This window comes from Bemisia tabaci, chromosome 2 (genome assembly GCF_918797505.1).
Source record: "Bemisia tabaci chromosome 2, PGI_BMITA_v3".
In the NCBI taxonomy this organism is placed as follows: Eukaryota; Metazoa; Arthropoda; class Insecta; order Hemiptera; family Aleyrodidae; genus Bemisia; species Bemisia tabaci.
The window spans coordinates 25,041,240-25,063,311 of record NC_092794.1 but is presented as its reverse complement, the minus strand read 5'-3'; the positions used below and the strand labels follow the sequence as shown (position 1 = coordinate 25,063,311).

At 42.8% G+C, this 22,072-nt stretch overlaps 2 protein-coding genes across 4 annotated transcripts in view; one reads left to right on the top strand and one right to left on the bottom strand.

The window, feature by feature from the left end:
• The window catches only part of tty (tweety), a 106,988-nt gene that overhangs the window by 8,597 nt on the left and 76,319 nt on the right, over positions 1 to 22,072 (top strand). For all 3 annotated transcript variants that reach the window (XM_019040369.2, XM_019040379.2, XM_019040361.2), the window contains exon 2: positions 6,098 to 6,142. The gene's annotated coding sequence lies outside the window, so the exon portion shown is untranslated. The remainder of the gene's footprint in view (positions 1 to 6,097; positions 6,143 to 22,072) is intronic.
• Positions 18,128 to 19,438, bottom strand: LOC140223895 (uncharacterized protein F54H12.2-like). The gene has a single exon (XM_072296394.1). It carries the CDS (start codon positions 19,436 to 19,438, stop codon positions 18,128 to 18,130), a length of 1,311 nt encoding a protein of 436 aa, XP_072152495.1.

Below are 22,072 nucleotides of genomic sequence, written 5' to 3'. Positions count from 1 at the left end.
TCGAGTAACTCTAGAACGTGGAATTTGGGTATTTAATTCTATGCATGATCATGTTTATCGCAAAAGTAACGAGTGTGCAGTTTTTCATAGCCGCCGACGATCAGTGTTCTCAATCAGGGGCGCAGAAAGTTCTTCGCCTTCACATTTTTGGAGGCAGCTTTCGCATTGCCGTCCACATAAGAATAGTGCGCCTTATCGTTTCCTTCGTATAAAAGATGGCGCTTTACTATTTCCTTCGCATCAAAGAGCGCGCTTAACTATTTTCTTCGCATAAGAGAGCGCGTTACACAGTCTCCTTCGTAAAAAGAATTCGCTCAGCAGGTTTATGCCTCCTATCTTCACATTTTTTTTACCCCTTTCAGGTGCCTTTTCATTTGCTCCGCGATCAGTCTGCGATTCGCCGATTGAACCGTTTCTGCACCCCTGTAAATCTCAATCCTGCGTGAGAAAATTTTTTAACAGTTTGCGAGATGGTTTGCCAAAATTCCCTTTTTCTCCATCTATTTCTCGGCCCCCATTTCTCAGCCGTTGGTGATCAGGTTGTATACTCTTAGTCATGCCTAAGAATTCTTCACTAAGTGCTTGATTTCTTATCTTGAGGCCACATGAAGCCCGTTTTTTTGTTCCGAAATGCTTGGGGAACTCTCCTCCCTACGTTGTCATCAGTAACTAAATTTTGAGTTTATGCGAATGATGAGATCCCGTGGATCCCGTTTTCTGAACAGTGGCTCGAAAATTCTGGGGTCGCTGATACGTTTGATCCTCCTCTCAGGAGGGGCCCTACTGACTACCAGAAAGTCCTCCGGAGTTAAAGAAGTCCTCCGGGCCCTTCTGAGACACCCGTCAAGATTTTTGTGGTGCCGAAGCACTCTGGCACCAAAGTCCAGACCGTCCCTGCTGCTGAAAACGGATCACATTTAGGAACTATGGTAGCAGTGCTCCCAATCCATGGCCGTCAAAAATTCCGGTAATCTTTTTAAATTTCTTCAAAAGTTCCGAGACAATTCTGTAAAATGCAAAAGATCCGAAACGTTCCGGGAATTTCAAAAGTTCCGGAAAAATTCAGGAAAATCTAAAAAGTTCCGAATTTCGGTTCTAGCTGCGGGAAATGGAGCACCTTTGGTAGAATTTGAAGGTTGTCTAACTATGGTATAGGAAGTCGTTCTGGAGGGTCTCAGGGTGTAAAAATGGTGTTGATCTTCTTCTTCTAGATTCTACCCTTTTTTTCTTCAAGACAACCACCACAAATATTCCCAACCCTACTTTTAATAAATCCTACTCCTAAAAAATTATAATAAATGTCTCCAGATGGCTGTAGGCTCCTCTACTGGAGTGAAAGCCACCAAAATATTAAGAAGAAGGATTTTGAGGTTAGGAAGGAGGATGGTAAGGTCAACGGAGTGGAGCAAAGCTGGCAAAGGTGCGGGCAATCGATTTGAGTGCGCGCGAAGCCGAGCCGAGCCGGCTTGCAGAACTCGGTGTCTATCCTAATCCCTCCTCCCCCCTCCTCCCTATCCCAGTATCCCTTCACCCTTCCGCCCATTCCGCTCCAGCCTCCGCTCGGCGCTAAGCAGGGTTGTCGAATTCCGCCCCGAATCCCGGCGGATCCTGTCGAGAAATCCCGATTATCGAGCAGGCGGGCAGACACGTGCTGCATGCTGCATACTTTCGACTCCTCGGTGCTCGGCTCGGTCAAAGTAACCAACACGATTCATCCCCGAGGACCCACACTCGGATTTTGAGTCCGGGTAGGATTGGATTGTTCCTTCAATTTGAGTCACTTGGACGGCCGCCACACGCCATGTCCGGGCTTAAAGCACTTTTTTGACGTAAATTAAGCGCTGTTTAATATACTCATCCGCATTAAATTTGTCGCAGAAACAATTGGCATTCTTCAAATTTCCAAATTTAGTTTTTCACAGGGTGGCTCAAAACTCAGCACGGAAGGGAATTCGAAGGAAGGTTCAGGGTTGCCACAGTCAGGGAATACCGGGAGAACCGGAAAATGTCAGGGAATTTTAAAAAGGCAGGGAAAACCTGGAAATGTCAGGGAAACTGATGAAAAATCAGGGAAATTGATGAAAGGGTCCGGGAAAAATTGTCAATTCACCTTTCTCTGCCTGTGAGAATGGGTTTGACGTTTTGAACAACAACTTTTGCGTGAAAAATTGTTCAAATTATGTCTTTTCAACCATCCGGCAATGTCAATTGTCAGGGAATTTTACTCAAATGTGTCAGGGAAATGTCAGGGAATTTTATCTTCCAAATACTGTGGCGATCCTGGGAAGAGAGTTTGAAGGAAGCCTCAGGGTTTCCATAATCAGGGAATTTCAAAAAGTCAGTCTCTTTTGTTAGCTTCGCCCGATTTTCAGTGTTTTCGTCACTACAGACGAGACGAGGAGGTTAGGGATCAGAACATTTTTTGTCGTTCCGTAAAGTTTAGGAATTTTCGTTGAAGGCCCAATGTGTCAACTGGTCAGGAAGTAGTACTGATTTTTTTAGGACGGTTCGGAAGTACTGAAAAAGTACGGAAATTTCCTATACAGGTCCAGAATTTCTTGCTTCATGCCACTGGTGTTGTGTTTTTTTAAAACAGCCCGGAAAATATGCAATCCGTCGCGCAATGATTCTTAGTGCAGTATTTTGCGCCAGATCGAGATTGTGAAGCTAGTTGATTCTCAGGCTACCCACGAGCTTCGAACTTCCTGGTTACTTCATTTGTTTGCGATTTGCGCGTGAATTTCGACTAGGTATTTTCGAATTTCGTCACTCTACGGTACCATAAAAATATTGAGTTTTTCTGCTTGTAAGGCACTGAAAAATTACTCTATAAGTATTTAACATTTGCCAGCCAGTTTTAGTGGGCACCCTATCTATGCGAAACAAGAATCCTGATACGGAAAGTTTGCATTTTCGAAAACGCCTTCAATTGTGGCGTGATACCCCACGCATTCCGGAGAGGACAAATAGTTGTATCGTCGCGCCTTAGCAATGCGATGGATGATTATTATTGAAGTAGCCTCCATGCTTGTCGGTTTTATTTTTCCGCTATTGCAGTTTTGACCTTGTAATTTAAGTGTGCTAAAGCTAGGATTGTATTTAGCAAATGGATAGTTTTTATAGAATAATAATTGAAAATAAACACGCGAATCGTGGCAGTACTGCCCGCCGTCGTATCGACGCGACGTGGAGCGGTGAGTGCGCGGAGACTCAAAACGCCTGCATATCCGTGCGTATGCAACACGGACATCCGCGAAACCCGAATAGTTGCATCCAGGCGTTCTAATAAAATTCGCCTAGTATTTTTCGTATGCGATACCTTTCGAAATAGCTTTGCTTGTTTCTCTCTACAGCTTAATGTAAGCGTACTGGAACACATCGATGGCTTCCTTTTGAACAGTGTTCGAAACTCAGCTTTGAGTTTTAGGAGCCATGTGGCCCATAAAGCCCGATTTTTAAGCGCCATTGAAGATATTTTAGAGGCCAAATTGCTTCTTTGCCTATATATTACGGCGCATTCAGTGGAAAGTTAGACGCAAGATGTTTTCGAAACAGAACCAGTAATTAGCTGTAACTTGAGGAAGACAAAAGCACTAAGAATGAAAACGTGAAGAATAGAAAAAGCTTTCACTTGTAGTGCTGAAAATTCTGAGTCTTCTTTCATTCAAATATATTTGTTTTTCTTTCTTTATGTGACTTCCTATGAAAATCCGTATTTTTAGGGGGCAATTTTTAGGGGCCACGTTGGCGCAGAGCCTTCATTTTTTAGGCGCATTTGGCGCGTTGGCGCCTGTGAGTTTCGGACACTGCTTATGTACCAACCTAATTCATCTTAAAAATCTCTGCTCAAAAATCGGAAGCAGGGCAGGATCTGGAGCGGAAGGATTCAAATTTCACTGCAGCATCCTTCTACGCTCCGCTCACAGTAGTCAAAGCTGAAGCCTGGAGCTGGATGCCAGAGTGCCTCCACTGCACTGCTCCCCCGTTCCACTAATCCCAAAGCAACCCCCCTCCCCCCGTACCCTCGCAATTTGCAGCCAAGCATCGCTGCACGGATTTCCAACCCCCTCCCTCCCTCTGCCCCCCCCCTGCGCGAATAAACCGCCGAGCCCCCCGCCACCCCCCTCGGTTAGGGCTTGTTTCCTCGTTTGTCATTTATTTATGTTCGCGCCCTGAGTTGTATCGTTTATTGTGGTCGTCCATTCATTTTTTTTCGTGCCGTGATTTTTCATCCCCCACCCCCTCCCCCCGGACTCCGGTCGGCCCACGCTTTCCTCTCGTCGTCGCTTATTCAATATTTCACCGAGAAGAAGGAAGTAATCAGGACCCTGAGGAGGAATTTTTCCGAGGAGTATGGAAATTGTGGCAGTCCATTTACCAGTCTCGCCTTCGCGCGGCTCCGAGGTTCTGCCCTGCTCCTGCTGTGTAAAAATGCCGTATGAACATTTCATTGTTGCCGTATTTCTACCCATGAAATGTTTATTTTTGAGGTTAGGTATTGAACATGGTTGCTACTGTCAGGGATACCGGGAAATGTCAGGGAAAATGACGAAAATGTGAGGGGAAAAAGCATCAAGTCACCTTCAATTGCTTTTCGGAATGGGCTTGACGTTTCGAACGACAATTTTTTTCTGAAAAATATTTCTAATTCTGCCTTTTTAACCATATGGCATAGCTTTAGTGGTGAAGGAATTTCGCCAAAATGTGTCAGGGAAATCAGGAAAATGTCAGGGAGCTTAATTATCTAAATTCTGTGGCAACCCTGTATTAAGGTTATCCCTGGAATTTTCAGACATAATGCAGCAGACTTACAATTTAATCAGAATCTGAAGGAAAATATTCGTAAGTTTCAGAGGAAATTTTGTAACGTCCAAAGGATCATGCGTCTTTCTTCCTCAGTGTGGTAGTGATGCTCTCTTAAAGTTGAAGCACGATTGAGCATTCTTCAATGGGGTGCTCCTGCGCCTGATTTTATTTTGGAGGGGGAGGGGGGTGGAATGTCAGCCATCTTGGATATAAGCTGAACTGGCGTTTAATAGCATGCGCTACAGATAATTATGATGCAGAGGTTGGAAAACCGGGAAAAGTCAAGGAAAACTTTTTAACTCAAAAATTTCCGGGGAAATAGAGAAATTTCAGGGAAATTAGTGAAGGAGCCTTACATTTGCTTTATTTCTCTTATTCTTTGAAGTATTTACGACTGTCAGAAAGAGGATCCTAGATAATTGTAACTTTTGAAAATGATAAACCCAGAAAATCAATTTTCTTCTAAATTTCATCGTCGATTTGATCGATGAATAAGTTGATTTCAACGGTCGGAAGTTTCTGTTACCTTGGTCTTCATAATATTGGAAAAGTCAAGAATAGTATTTTTCAAAGCTCGTAGACGTACTGTGATCGGGATTTACACGCACCTTCGGGGCCGTTCATGAGGAAAATTCTTGAGCTGTAAAAAAAGAAATATGCATTGTGTAAAATCACCAAGAAGATTGCAGAGAAAAGACACGACAACCCTCTTTTTTGTGTAGTTTTACCGAAGTGTTCTACTTCTTTCTACTTGTTCTCATTTTCCCGCGAATTCCACGTTTTAGCCCTTGGATAGAATTCGCGGACTTTGGCTTTGAGCTTTCTGTTAAACTTTCCGCCTTATTTATTGATGGTTCCAGAACGGAATTATCGAATGGAATTTTCTTGCAGAATTGAGATTTTAGTCGTTCCTCGTGGAGCCTGAGCTCAAACGGAACTAAGTGCATCATGACGTGAGCCCTGTTATGCATGTATTCTAATGGGTCTCAGGGCTCATGTCTTAATGCACATACTTCCGTTTGGCAGAAATACGTCCAAACGTTTGTTAGGTCATGAAGCAGTCCTTACAAGTTTTCTGCTCCCAAACTATTTGTCTCGAATAATAAAATATTCTACGTAACTTATTCAGTTACTGGACCTCCTTTTTTTAACTTCTTTGCATCGCCACATCACGATAAATAATATCATATTCCTTTCTCTCTCGATGAAGAAAGGGATGCTGTATTTTCAGTCTCATGCACTTCTTTTTTATATTATGTCCCCGACTGATTTCATGATTCTTCTGTTACAGATCGTCGGGCAATAACCCCGTCTATGTCGCTGAACCTATTCTATCGTAAGTACATCTACATTATCATTACCACTAATCAGGTTCATCTAAATAGCCGAGACTCATTTGCTTGCTCTGAATGCCACTCAACACATCATGACATTAACGAGCGAATATTGTAACTCACTCCGTCTGGGACCGTTAGCTTCATTATCATATCGATAGCAAAAATAGAAAACACGTACCTCGGTTTTGCTACGTTGCATTATTTCCTTTCTTACTTTATTTTTTAATACTCAAAGAATTTAACAAGAAACCTTTGATCTCTCGTTGCGTGGAGAAAATTGGTGAAAATTCCCACTAACAAAGCTGGTTAACTATCCCGTGAAAAGTAAAATTTCAAAACGTCGCAATCGAAGCACTTATTCTTCTTAGGTCACAATCAAGTTTCAGTATTGCCACGATGATAAGATCCATTCTCGGCTATTTCGATGAACTTAATTTCTATCCATGTTTGAAAGGGCACATCGACGGTGAAACTACCAAACCACGTATCTCGGTTTGCGACGTCGCAGACTTCCTGTCATACTTCATTTTTTAAATGAAAAACTACTTAACGTTCAGTCTTGAAAATTTCTGTGATTTTTCCTCTTCGTGCGGAGAAAATTCTGTGAAAATTTCAAGGAATGATATTGATTTGGTCTACTTCAAAAAAATAAAATGCGAGCGTAGATTTTTAAACACCGCAAACGAGATACGTGGTTTGGTAGTTTCACCGTCGACATAGTCTGTAGAAGTGGTAGAGCCGACATCACACTAACCCCCTGTCGCTCCCGTGCTAAGGAAGAAAGACGTATGAACCTTCAAGCGTTGCCAAATTTCCTGCGACAGATCACGAATTTTCGGAACGATAATTTTTAAATATCTTTCTTTCGATTTTTCACATAACTGTGTACGTAATTTGATCTGAAACGTTAACAAATTTCAAAGAAAAATATTCATAACTTTTTTCCAAAATAAATATTTTCTAGGAGGAAATTTGGCAGCATTTGAATGCTTATACGACGTTCCTCCTTAGCACAGCAGTATAAGTCTCAGGACGTCAGCAGATTTTCTTAAATTAGGTGAAATGCCGATTTTTTTCAACAATAAAACCTGAGCATATCCTTCTGTAAGTTGTTGCTCAGTGAATTTCTTGTACAATCTGATCCGAAGTATCTGAATATTTCAACGCAAAATATGCATAACTTTTCTCATAAATAAATATTTTATCCGAGGATATTTGGCAACCTTAGAATGCTCACAGATAGAAAATTGGAAGCTTGTTAAGCGCCATCAAGTGTCGCTAATATTGTGCGTGTTGTTCTCCATTGTAACCGAGCCTAAATACATGTACCTTCGTTTAAGTGAATCATTATGGGGAAATTCTCCCGCTTTCATGACAAGATATATAATTTTCAGATCTTTGGATGTCCTTTAAATGAGAAAAACAGTTGCACAATTCAATCAACACCGGATGGCGCTTACCAAGTTTTGAATTTCCACTCTTTACATTGCGTTCCTTCTTGATATAACATTCTTGACGTCAAAATAAACGAAAGGAAGCTCGTAAACGCGTAGGGTCCTTAATACGCTACGCAACCGCGCAGTGATAATCTTGAGACGAAAACAAACTAATCAGGCACTTAAGCACATTGAGGGCAGGCGAACTTAGTCCACGATGTCAATAGCGTCAGATCTTTCCTACCATGAATCTTCGAATTTAAGGGCCTAGTCGGCTAGTTTTTGATGCGGAAAGGAAAAGGCGGAAAAATCAGTAAATCGTACTCAATCGTAATTTTACCGTCAAACCATTATGCACTGTCAACACTTTTGAATGCTTTTGTTATTTTGAAAAAGAGAGAGGAAAATTTTTTTGAGTTGTCTTTCTGTTGCTGTAACAGTTTTTACCATCTTGCAATGGTTCTTTGTAGACTTGACTCGAAGAAATAACAGTGTTTACCAGTCCGGAATTTCAGGAAAGTCCGGAAACAGTACTGATTTTTTAAGGGCGGTCCGAAATTACTGAAAAAGTGTGGAAATTCCGCAAAAAGGTCCGGAATTTTTTGTTTTTTTTGTTGGTGTCATTTTTGCCACAATTTCAATTTTCTGAAATTCTTCTCATTTCATCAAATGGAAGTATTGAAAAAGTACGGGATTTTTCTGTTGGAGGAGGTACTGAATTTTTTGAGAATGTACTGAAAAAGTACTGTATAAGTACTTATTTTTGACCAGCCTGTTTTAGTAGACACCCTGAAATAATTGTGAAGTTTTTCCAATACCTTAGATTGAAACATTGTGGTGGATTTTTTTCAGTGAAAATTTTGGAAGAAGTTGAATCATGCGCACATTGTCGAAACACTGCATCATTGGCTTCCTTGTTAGATTGTTGCTCATTGGATACGGCGAGCTCCAAGATCGGTTTTTTAGTGTGCCCTTTACAGACATTGACTATGGGGTCTTCATGGACGCTGCTCGTTACGTCACTGAAAATGTCTCGCCGTACACGAGATCGACCTATCGTTACACGCCCCTTCTCGCATATCTTCTGACTCCAGGGATTTTTTTGCACCATGTCTTCGGGAAAATCCTGTTTTCTTGCTTTGATATCTGTATAGCATTTCTCATAGAGAAGGTCATTCTGCTGGTAAATAATGATATTCAACGCTCCACGGCCGTTGGTTATTCCTTATTATGGCTTTACAATCCAGTGTCCATAGTCATTTCGACCAGAGGAAATTCGGACTCCATAATTTGTTTTTTAAGTTTGCTGACATTGTATTTATTTTTGAAGGAGCGATATGCCCTCGCTGGAATTTGTCATGGCTTATCCATCCATTTGAGATTGTTTCCCATCGTTTATAGCTTAGTATATTATTTAGCCGTACCTCTAGAATCTAGTCATCATGGAAGAAAGCAGCAATCTTACTTTCGAAAATTAATTCGATTTATTCAGTTATTTAAGTTGAATATTCCAAGATTGAAATTTGTTTTGACGTGCATTGTCACCTTAGCTATTATCACAGCTTATTTTTTCGCCCTGTACGGTCATCAATTTTTGTACGAAACATACATCTATCACTTGGTCAGGAAAGACATTCGTCATAATTTCTCCGTTTATTTCTTTTTTTTGTACCTAAGATCAACTTTAAACCAAACGAATGTCTTCAAAATCATGATGTTTTTGCCCCAACTAGTCCTTTTATTGGCGTTTTCCTTAAGACTTCGCAGTGTGAAGCAGGTACCATTCTGCTTGCTCTGTCTCACGTTCACCGTGGTTATGTACAATCCTGTTCTGACAGCTCAATATTTTGTATGGTTCCTTCCTTTTCTCCCAGTTTGCTTGCCCAATATTAAAATAGAGAGGCGTAAGTTGATCATCCTAACTTGTTTGTGGCTTTTCATGCAGCTGGCCTGGCTTTTACCAGCCTATCAGCTCGAATTCAAAGGCCAGAACACCTTCTTTTTCATATGGTGGCAGAGCATCTCCTTCTTTTGTAGTAACATTGCTGTTCTTTCAAACTTGATCAAGGCTTATCAGTGTCCAAGTTCACCCTGAAAATTAAGGCTTCTTGAAAAAGAGTTGTAAATTCGCTTGTGTGTTTGATAGTATGAACTCATACTACCGTAGATCTCATTACGTTGTTCCCCTATTATTTTATCATTTTTTCCTGTCTTTTTCGTAAATTTATAAATCAACGAATGAAAATTTATGTCAAAATGTATGGCATTTAATAAAATGTGTGAATTCTATATTCTTATCGACTTACTTTTTCCTCATACTATTTTGGACGTAGTTTTCCAAATTATTTTTCAGAAGAGTTCGAACTTCACACAAGATATACCTCGTTTAAGGCATTTTCATGTCCAAAATCTTAAAAAAGTCAGGACATTGTACCTATGGTTAAAAACCTAGAGGACAGAGAATTCTATAATTCCACGAAACTTCCCGATAGTGATAGCTGTCCTAAAGCAGTAACAATTTATTATTCTATATCGAGTTCTTTCTACAAATCTAATTTCAATTGGACGTATTTCTATCAAACGGAACTAAGCGCCATAGGGGGAGGAAGGGAGAGGGAGGGAGGCCTGGACTGGCGGGTGTTACGGAACGCGATGCTCGTTCCGTCCTATACTCGCAATGCTTTTCCATGGCGCTTAGTTCCGTTTAACAGAAATACGTCCAATTAACTGAATGATCACCCTTAAATAGCAAAATTCGTGGAGTGTACCCCCCCCCCCCCCCCCCAAGAGAAAAAATCCGAGAACTAGAGAGCTGCAGAAAGTACGCAAAAACAACACAATTTCCGACAAAACAGCAGGAAGTGCACATAATCCATAAGAACACAGTATTTACCGTTACCTACATTGTGCGAAATAGTACCCCTCTCCCTCTTTGCTGACTCTTTAAACCTTTAAGTTTGTCAGTTGTTTAACGTGGACGTAACTGGAACAATTTTGTGGGGAGGGGGGTTCTAGCAGGGGTCTAGCATTGAGTGGCTACGTACGGTCACGCTTTTTCTGTGTGTGTGTGTGTGGGGGGGGGGGGGGGGGCTCCCCAGCCACGCCCTGTAGTTCGATAACGTAACCACTCAAGTACTCAGAGGCCGGCCAGGTTGGCCTAGTGGTCAGCGCGTCTGACTCTACGTCAACAGGTCCCGGGTTCGAATCCCGGTGGTGGCGTCTAATTATCACGGAATTGACGAGTAAGTAGATCTGCAGAAACAGATTCTCCTCGGCCTAATCCCTGAAAATTAGAAAAGCCTGGAGCATGGAGCCTGATGTCTACGGACACTAAACATTGTCTAAAGTTGGCTGAAGGTGCCATAGACACGAAGCCATTAAACCAGCAGAAAAAAAAGAAGAAAAAAAAAAACCATTAAACCAGCAGAAAAAAAAAAAAAAAAGTACGCAGAGGGTGGCTTGTACTGTCTCTCGTAACGTGAAATGAACAATCCTCGTTTTCGTAGCTAAAGATGAAATTCGTCCATTCTTCATCACTCGAATGATTTCTTGGAGTCGTGCAGATGATAATTGAACGCTCGAAGAAGCACGGAGGATTTATTCGATGACATTTTGCACTCGGAGAATATTAGGTTTATTCTCTCGAAATTTCATGTTTGCATTTACCGCTCTTCTCGGTTATAAAACAGCATTTCTGGGATGTAACATTGGAGAGTCTCTACTCAGGGCCGTCCACTAAAAAAGGAACTTCGGTTCAAAAAACATTAGAATTCAGTTAAGATTACCAACGTTGAAGAGTGTTGTACAAACATTTGACGATTAGAACATCCCAAAAGGTCCTTTATCTAATGAACAACCATTTTTGGATGGTTTTAACAAAAATAAGCCCCTCCTCAGTGAAACAAAAGTTTCAGACTGCATAGACATACTGTCCGTTCCGGGCTCAGAGGCCAAAAGTTCCGGGTGCTGAAGCCGTAGCTTCGACTACTCCGGGTGTTACACCCGAAACTTTCGGCCTCTGAGCCCGGAACGCGGACGGTATCTCTGTATAACCCGTAAGTACGGCTTCTACGGCCGGAGCTTTCTTTCAGTGTTCATTTCATTTTTCGGGCGTAGAAATAAAACGTCAGAAAAAATATGGCATCTCTCGATGGAGTTAGGGAGATTCTGGCTAAACCCGTGAATCCGATTCTGGAATTCCTGGACGCTCGGATTACGGCGCCCACCGCGGCAGCATCACGGGCCCCGTCCCGTTACGTAACGAGTTAATGACGGGAGGATGCGGATACTTAAGGGTACTTAAGTCCCGCAAGGGCGGGGGAGTTATTTGGAGTTGATGACGCCTTCGCCACCCCCTCCGCCCCCTCTCCCCCCTCCCCCCAGGCGGAGCCGCAGCAACAATTGCAAGAACAAGAGGTAGAAAACAAAACAGGAAATAATCTTGAGGAGCTCCGACTCGAGAGGCCAGGAAAGCTCTCACGGACCGGAAATTTCTCCTGCGAGTCTGCCCTTGCCGCGTTACCAAGTGGCACGCTTTGTGATCGCCCGGCGTCCTAAGCTTTCCAAAGTTGAGGTCAAACAGGGTTTTGCAGGGACGGACTGGCCGGGGTGGCGATGGGGCGATCGCCCCACTTTCATCGGCCAAAAGGGGCCCCGGAGGGGCCCCTTTTGGCCGATTTGAAGGGCCGTATTTCGCCGTTTCGAAGAAGCGCCCGAGGGCTTTTTCGGTTCGTCCTCGAGAAAGGGGCCCGAGACTCCTGAGAGGACAGGACACTTTATTGCCGATTCGGAGAGCGCCCTGAAGGAGCTTTTTTATGCCATGCCGTATCTAAGGGCGTTGCATTTTGAGAGCCCTTTTTTCTGATTCGAATAAGTCCAAAGGGGTCCTTTTTTGTCATTTGGGAAGAGCCCGGAAGGACTCATTTATTGCCGATTCGAAGAAGACTCGATGGAGCCTTTTTTTGCCGCTTCTAAGGACCTTAAAAGAGCCCCTTTATCTGATTCGAAGGAGTCCTTTTTTGCCGTTTCCAAGGGACCATTTATTGCCGATTTGAAGAGGCCTTGATGCGGTTTTATACCGCCTCTAAGGACCTTCAAGACACCGGGCTCTTTATCGCCGATTCGACAAAAGGGTCCTTTTTGCCGGGGGCCCTTTGGTACTGATTCAGAGAGGCCTCGAGGGCGCATTTCTATGCAATTTTGAACTTTGGAGGCCCCTAGTAGGGAACCTTTCCTACCTTCCTCAAGGGATTTCGTAGGGGCCTTCGGCGATTTTTCCCCCCTTTAGCGAAATCCATAATGGGGGCTGTCCATATAATACGTAACGCAGTTTTTCCGATTTTTTTACTCCCATCCCCCCTCCGTAACGCATCGTAACGCAAGCTCGAACCATCCCCCCCCCCCTCAAAAAAAATAAATAAATACGTAACACAAGCCTCGCCCCTCCCCCCTATTTTGGTCAGTTTTTTAAATTAACAAGGAAAAAAAAGGTCTTATGGCAAAAAAGAGTTACGTAACGTTGGGCTTGACCCCCCTCCTCCCCCCCTTAATACGTTACGTATTGTATGGGCAGCCCCAATGACTTTTTTCTAATTCAAAAATTCCCGCGACATAAGGCCTCTTTTGACATGATGCGGATTCCGAGTTACGTGTTTTCAGAATTTAACCATCGATTTATTCATTCATTACGCGTCATTTCACTAGTAAACGGCACTGATTTTTCTATGAGCAGAGCGAAGAAAGGATCCAATAAAACGTTCAAAAGAAATTAAGACAGTTGTCAATTTTGGCGGCTAAAAAGTACATTTAAAAAAACAAACGAACAAAAAAATCCGAACTGTGTTTTTCAGAATGTGTTCTTTTTAGACTGTCACTATTACTATTCTACTTGATTCTATGTATCTTCTGTATACTAATTTAGCTTTGGCACAATTTTTCGTTGGAAGAGGAAAATAAAAGTTGAATTCCAAGTATACAACTGATTCTCATTTTTTTCATCCAGTTTAAGAAAATATACTAAGTTTTGCATTTCTGGTCTCTTTTTGGATAATGTTTCAAAAATAATATTAAAGAATAGGGTCTAAAATAGCGTAAAATTCATTCTAAAAGGGCCTAATTTTCAAAATTTTCCGGGGAGGGCCCCCGACCCCCCTTCTACTGGGGCCCCCCAGACCCCCCTAGGGGCCCGCCCCATACTTAATTTAGGGCCAGTCCGCCCCTGGGGTTTTGGCTGGTCGGTCGCTGACCGGAGCTCTCGGAACACCTCTTCCAAGAAATTTTGTTTAAATTGTCTTTATTTCGGGGTCAGAAACGTAGTGAGGGAGGGAATCGCAATATTTTTAGCCCCCTTCCTTGTCGAGAGAGAATTTCCGTTCAATATAATTTTAATCGTTCCGACTGATCTTCAACGGTTCAATTTTTAGCACATGGCCGTAAGTCTCTATATAGGATCACATTTTGCAATGGGTCTGAGGGCTGGAAAAGAACAGGATCCGTTCTTTCTTCAAAATTTTACGTAGAAAATTGGAAAGTTTAGAAAATAATTCTTAGATGAGGTATGAACAAGTATTTTCAACACCGAACAAATGGGACTCAGCAGTGGCGTGGCGTTGCGATATTTCGATTGTTCTACAGTTTTGTATAATCTGAGTTCCCGTGACGAGACGTGAGTGATTGATTATCCATATCTCCCCCTTGAAACCCGAGGAAAAGGATCGATAAACAGGGTGTTCACAACGAATACCTTAATAATCGATTTTTTATCATAGCTTTGAATGGGCAACTATCGATAATCAATCACTCGCGCCTCGCCACTGGAACTCAGATTATACTAGAGTCCCTTTATACTGAGAGTCAAGACAATTCAGCTCATGGATGTCACAAACGGAATAAAGATTACAGAAATTGAACGTTTTTCGTAATCTTTGATCGGCCCATTCTCAAATGCCTTTCTCCGTTCCTCCTCTCGTTCCGTTTGTTCCTTGCCGAACCCGTAATTCCCTGGTCCATTCCAGATTATAATCTTTGCAATTGGTGAAAATGTAATCTTTATTCCCGTTTTTGACACTGTGGAGGCCTAAAATACGGGAACCAATCAGAAATGGATTCAAATTGTCTTGACTCTCAGTATAAAGGGACTCTAGATTATACAAATGACGTGATCATCGGATCAAAGTAAGACTCTTTTCCCTACCTATAAGGGTTTTCCCCCCAAAAGTGCCCCCTATTGGAGTTATGGTTTGCGGAAGTTCTGGAAAATCATCGTTGTTTCTGAATTTTGGCGGGACTTTGGAGTTATGTATCAGTAGTAATAGTCGCCACTGGGAACCATCAAACTGTTTGACAGGTCCTATTGTTCTGTTTGACAGGTCATTATTGTTCGGTTTCTATTGTTAGGTAACTATTGTGTTGGTTCTATTGTTCGGTGACTATTGTGATGGTTCTATTGAATAAAATATTGAAAAGAGAATAATAGTGGTAAAGGTTGATGGATGATCTTTTCTTTGTATGGATGAATTCTATTATGCAACAAACAAAGGAGATCTTTTATAAGAAATCCAGGCTTTTATATTGGTATTTTTGAAACCTTTTGTTTGGAATATTTCGATTGTTGTGAATAAGAAAAGGATACCATTGAAAAAACTACTCTTATTTCATAGGTATTGTTGTGTTCAAGGAAGAATAGGTCTCCTTTATAATAATTCCAGGCTTTTGTATCGGTATTTTTGAAACCTTTTGTTTGGAATATTTTGATTGTTGTGAGTAAGAAAAGGATACCATTTTAAATACTGGTCTTATTTCATAGGTATTTGTGTTGTATGAATGAAAATAATGACGAAACCAAGGAATTAAAAGAGGAATGCTCATGGGTTGATTGATTCCGAAATTGAATATTAAGAATTCTTTGTATAATCGGATGAGTTAAAATATTCGAGAGACCCAAGCGTTTCCAGACGTAAGATTATTCTCAATACATCAAGTCTTTCTTTACGGAGCTAGGTATAACAGTGAGCACCGCACCGCAAAGAGAGGCCGATAGTATGTGTTTTTTTTTTTTTTTTTTAAAATAAAGAAAGGATCTATCTGTACAGCGTTGTCTATTTTAATGTGCTGACATCGCTCCACAGACGGACCCTTTTTTCTGAATTATTCATACGAAAAGGATAACACCGAGAAGTACATTTATAAGTAAAGTGTATTTTCCTATAAAGAGAATCTAATCCCTACCTAGTGGGACACGAAGTTTACAAATATGTAGGGGGAGCTTACAAACTAAGGTATTACAAAATATGTAGTATAAAAAATCAAGAGAGTAGAGAAATGTATTTTACAAATGAATCCGAGAGAAAACTTACAATCAAAGATCAATATTCTGTTTTAAAAAAAATATGATACATGAGACAGAGATATTGCAGGAAAAAAACTCAAGTCGGTCCGGACTAGAACCGAAAAGCAATCGTGCGAATCCCGTCCCGCCTATCGACACCGTTTAAGGGCTCAGCGACTGGATTATCACATTCATACGGTTAGATCCCGTACCGCCTATCGTCACCGTTTAAGGGCTCAGCGACTGGATCGAAAAAAAAATCAGGAGCATACAGAATAACTCGAATAACTAGTAGCCGGACTTTAATTGAAGACCGAGATTTCTTTCCATGATCGTGTCGAAAATGAATCCTACACAACCGCGTTGAACTTCATAGAACTTGTATTGTCCTACAGTAATATCGTCATAAAACTGGTTATGCAGGACATCTTCAGGACACTTCATCCCAAACAGTTTTGTCTGGACAGCGTGTCTGTCGTATTGTGCAGCTTCATATTTTAAAGTATCACAAAGTTTGTCGAAAATGAATTGAAGTTTTCTCTCGTCAGCTAAACATCTTTTAATACAACAGTCGATGCTGGGTATAAGGTCCTTGAAGGCGGTCCATGTAGACTCCGTGATGAAGATTTGACGAGCGTAGAGTCCAGGAGGAGCGAGAGTTTCCCCGATGACCACGCAGCTTTTGTCCTTTATTTTAGTGAACTCCAGTGACCGTCTCACAGATCCAAGCATTATATTGGGGCGAGGCACATTATGCTTGAGGTAGAGATCGATTTCCGACACGTTGGCGACGAGCTCATCCCATTCGTTGGGTTCTAGGTCGATTCCGTTCGGCACATCAGTATGTTTCAGAATTTTGATGCAGGTGGAGAAATTCGGATTTTGACGATTACCGACGATGATTTCCTTCGCTCCGGACCGTGTGAGGGAAAAGGAGTTGTTCATAATGGTGGGTAAGATCAGCTCACGAGGGAATTCCAACTTTTTGCGCGATGCCATGGTGAACGGAAGACACAACGCGAGCACAGAAGACGCGACAGGTCAGCAGACAAGAGCAGGACTGATCAAGCGCGGAGGGTGCAAGAATCTCAGTGGCAAGGTCTCCATCCCCACTCCGCTCTCGCGACCCTCCCCCCCCCCCCCCACCCGTGTATCTTACCCCTACTAGGTGTCAAGCACCCCCTCTCTTTTTTTACAGTTTCCGACAACAGCACGATTGAACCCCTCCACTAACACCACCAGAGTGGGGGTTATTCTGGAAACATCGATTGATTCTTTTCAATAAGATGGTATCGTTCTTTCGAGGAGGGCCCGGGAAAATGTTGAGAAACTGGTACATAAAGTGTCCGTTTGCCCGAAAATGGATGAAGAGAAGGCAATACTGACCGCATACTGAAGTGTTCAGACTTTGCAGCTCTTTTGGATTGAAAGTCCATTTTTTACAATTTTTCTGCAAAAAGTTCCTATGAGATTTGACGGTAGGTGGTAACCCGTAACTGTCGAAGTACTCCCGTTCCTTTCAGAATCAATGAAAATAGCTATCCAATGGCTACCAGGCTTGGAGTCAGGATCGGTGTTAACAATCATGCCACAGGGTAAAGGCGTTGCGTTCGGGAGAGTGTTGGCTGCGCAAACCATTGTAGGAATCGGGAGTGTCGCCAGACCCGCAGCCAATTGAAGGGTGTTCATAGTGATACAACCAATGTTTCAGCGCTGTCACATCAGCGAGAGCGCATCTGTAACCACTGCGTTTAAGCAAATTATGATGGAAACAATGGAGCTGTGGTTTGGTTAGATTTCTGACGGACGGGCAGTTCAGTTCCTCTAGATTAGTGACGGCTAGTCCTAGGAGAGTTGAGAGAAACAGTGTGATTTCACTCCCTTTCGCGTAAATGGATGTAGCCCGATCGGCGATTTCACGGACAGATCGGAGCCATTCCTCATACTCGATGTCACCATCGTCCCATTTCAAACCGTGAAAATCGTGGGTTAGATGACTGGCCTCCCTCCTCCGACCAGAGTCCAATTCCGAAAATTCGAAGGGAGGTTTGACGACCCAGTGACGGATAGCTTCCTCGTCTACACTGGAGATCGCGCACTCTTTCACTACAAAGCGATTTGAGTTTGATTTAAAACACTGGACCGAAATTACGAAACGCATCTTTACTGCACGGCGTACTAGCTAGGAATGAATGCACTGGTAGAGTCTCAACCACTTTTATCTACGCGCCAAAATCAACTATAACATTCCTGTTCCTATCGATCTCGACAACGTTGTCAAATTCAGCATAACTTACGATGGTCACCGCGTTAGCAAGAGCGGCTTTGAATCTGAGTTCCAGCCTCAGATTGCCATGTCGCACTAGACTCCAGTGGGATTTTACGTGAGCCTCAAGATCGGGCGTAAAATCTAATGCTATCAAGGCGTACCCTTGTTCGTAGTCTGATCTGGATATCTCATTGCCGGAATCAGAATAATGGATACCTGTGCCTGAGAATAGAGTGTGGTAGGCTCTGATGTACTCGTTGTTATCAAAATCGGGTGTCAAGATCATACCGGGTATCTGTTGACCGTCGACGTGGAACGAGACATAGTTCATGCCGAATGTTTCAAAGTTGAAAGGGTTAGTCGTTATACTGCCTGTGAAAGCTGCATTGGTGACCAAACCTACAATAATTCTCGTTGGTAATTGCCCATTCACTAAATTGTCCAATGACGCGCTCTGCACACCGGCGGCGATTGTGTTGGTTCTGACATCTACTCTGGTGATGGGGTATTTGGCAGTGGTTTTCTCTAGAGCTCTAGCGTGATTCAGGAGGATGGTCGGAGAAACCTTCACACGGCGTACATAGAGGGTCGCCTCGATGATATTAATTTTGTAATCGTTGGCGTTCGCAATGAGACAAAAAACGTCTCGAGACCTGACAAATTTCAGGCGCAGCTCCACTCCGTTGAGCAGGTATTTCTCTTGATTGAACAAGTCCCCGTGAACTTTTCCAATCATATCGACAGTCTTACTGCGCTTCGTAAATGCGCGGCGCGCTTTCAATCCAGCGCTATCCGCAGCATCCATCTTTCCAGGCTCATCCTTAACCCAAAGGTTACACGTCACATGAGAATTCTTAGCGGCAGGGCCGTAACTGAGCAAGCTCTCAAGGTAGCTCCTGTAAGGATAGGCGTTGCTCGGGGACGAGACAATTTTCTGGTTTAGATATGTGTCAACCTGGCTAAACAAAGAATGAAGCCAGTTGTTCACAGGGCCTACAATGTCGTCGTCGGCTGCGGCCAAAGCCGCGCCGTCCGCTTTCTTGACTATTTTGGCTTTGATACCGAGTAGTGTATGGCTCAAGTCAATGTACTCATCGCCTTGCCCGGGAACTACGAATTCCAAACTTGAAGATTCGTTAACGGATGAAACAGGCTTGTACTGAACCCATCCTCCGCTCTCAATGTGCGTTTGTGTAGGCGGCAGGCTGAACAGATCGAGTTCGGATTTGGAGCAATCGCAACTGTTGGAATGGACAAACGCCATGGTTCTTAAACCCCGAAAATATCAGCTTTGCTTCGAATCACTTTTTTACTGCGTTTCGCTTTTCCTGCTTTCTTACTACGTTTCACTTTTTTACCACGTTTTGCTTTACCACGGCGGCCTTTTTTCACGGACGTCTTGTTTTTACGAGAGCCCCGCTTCGACTGAGGCGACTTGCGTTTCTTTTTGGCTTTATAGCCCTTACCACGAAGGACTGCATCTAAAGCTTTTCTCTTCATGTTTTGTTTGAAATCATTGAATCGTCCTTCAAAAGCTTCTTTAGGCGCAATGTTCTGTTCCAGATCACCCATAAAGTCTGCTCCCGACTGAAATAGCTCTTTACCGAGCATCTGAGCGCCACGCTTTAAAACTGGCAATGACGCGCGAAACAACCCTTTGAGAAAACTGCCGATACCATGACCCCGCTGGTGCGGCGAGCCGCGAAACACCACGATATTGCCCGCGCCGGTTTGGTAATACATTAGCTCGGCTACTGAGACACTTTACGAAAATGAAGCTTAACGTTCAACTGTCCACTAGCGAATGGTACATTTTCACCCAAATCATCCCTTATATCCACTTCGATACGGTTAAATTCTCTTTTCATGAGAGGAATATAATGAGGATGAGTGAAAGTGTATGAAATCTGCGCTCCGGGCATTTTGCCGTGCTTTCCAACGTTTATGATGCGCAACAACGGCGCTAGAGTATCGCCTACCGGCTGCGGCTCTATTATATCTGTGTAAACGTACATATGACTCGGAATGAGAGCGTCTAATCTAGCAACGTCAACCCCTTCGGTTGTACCGAAGAGATCCTTCACAGGCATATAGAAGATTTTCTGGAGCAGAGGACTGAGGGTCATACAAACGACTTTAGGTTTAGGCACAATACGAATCCTACCGTTATTAATCAAAACATCACCTATCATAGAAAACTCTTGGTTATTTTTCATTTCTCCCATTAGGCTAGTGATTTCCTTGTACGGGCCGCCGTTGAGGTGTATCACTCCCGTTTCCCCAGGGTCCTCAGGCGTCTCTGCCCCTTGAACTTGGGTGTTGCCATTCGCGATGACAACGCGAGGTGTGGGTTTCAGCCGATACCTTACCCATAATTCCGACGAACTAGTATCAAACGAGATGGGATAGTGAATCTCGACCAAACCACATTCCCAGTTTCCTTGCAAACTGATACGTTTCGCTAATTGGGTATTGAAACGGGTAATTTTGTTATCAGGGAAAATATCCATTGAGCTGTTGGAAGGTAATGTCACAAAAAAATGTTCACTCATGACTGGAGACTCACTACTTCACTTTCAGGCACCCAAGAAGAAAACTTACTAGGCCAACCTTTCCAGCTGACGAGAACTTCAGGAATGCCCTTTCTTTTACGTTGATCGAGAATTTTATCTATTTTGTAAGCCTTAGATTCGTCAATTCGCACTGGCACGAGTTCAAATTCGTAAAATAACCCGTCAATCTTTTCTCCACTCAAATCCTCGAGTTCATAAACGGGTATCGGTCTCCGGACTACCCTTATGATTTTGAAGATTTCCTCCGTAAAATATGTGTCGTAGCCGTGCTCAAAAATGGTACGCTTGCGAGCGATTCGCACGTGCATGCCGACCTTTAACCTTGGCTGCATCACCGGTTCCCTACCCCTGTACAAATTTTTCCAAACTTGCAGTACATTTGTATCGTTCACATCGATAGGGCGCATTTTGATGGATGAGTGAACTGTATTATTATAGCTGTTTACCAAATCATCAAGAACATCGATATAGCGATAAGAATTTTTATAGGTTAGGTAGCGCCACATGCGCCCTTTAAGAGTCCTGTTAAACCGCTCTATCACCGCGGCTTTGACATCGGGATTTCGCGTCGTGTAGAAATTGATTCCATTCTTTTTAAAGAAATTCTGACACGCTGCTCCCGTAAACTCGCTACCCTTATCGCTTTCCAAGTGATATGGCCGCCGACCTTCGGCTAGAATACTTTCGAACGCCTTAATTATTTCAGTATTATGCTTAGATTTCAACGGTCTTACCCAAGCGTACTTACTCAGGACGTCAATACATGTGATCAAATAATTGTAACCATCATTATACTTTCCGATGTTTCTCATGTCACAAAGATCAACTTGCCACAGCTCGTCAATGTTGTCGACATTGTATCGGTTACGGGGGAATTTTTTACGGGCTAACCTATGCAGAGTATAAGTATCCTGTGCTGCCAACCAATGCCTAACGTTTTCCAACGACTCTCCTGAGGCTTTGGCTAGTTTAACCACGCTGGAGAAACTCGCGGGGTTAGCAGGATCATAATAAATTTTTTCCATCTTCTAATTTTAATTAAAATTGAAAGGCTCCCAAAACAACTTTTTACGTACCAGAATGGCCTTATGATTTTTAGGATAAGGATCCGAATGTACTTTTTTGACCCTCTTGTGGACTATCTTAGAAATTGAAGGCTCACCTTCCGCTTCAGGTCTGGGTGCACGACCAGCCGACTCAGGTGTTAAAGTTCTAATAAGGTCCCAACGCGACGGATTCCCAATAAGTTCCTGTGGGATATTCAGTCTCGAAAGCTCACGATAAAACGGCTCGTATCCGGTCGGTTGACCGGTATTTTTACGTTT

Excerpts from the sequence above, each read along its gene's own strand:
- LOC140223895 (XM_072296394.1), bottom strand. The coding sequence starts at position 19,438 with ATGGCGTTTGTCCATTCCAACAGTTGCGATTGCTCCAAATCCGAACTC.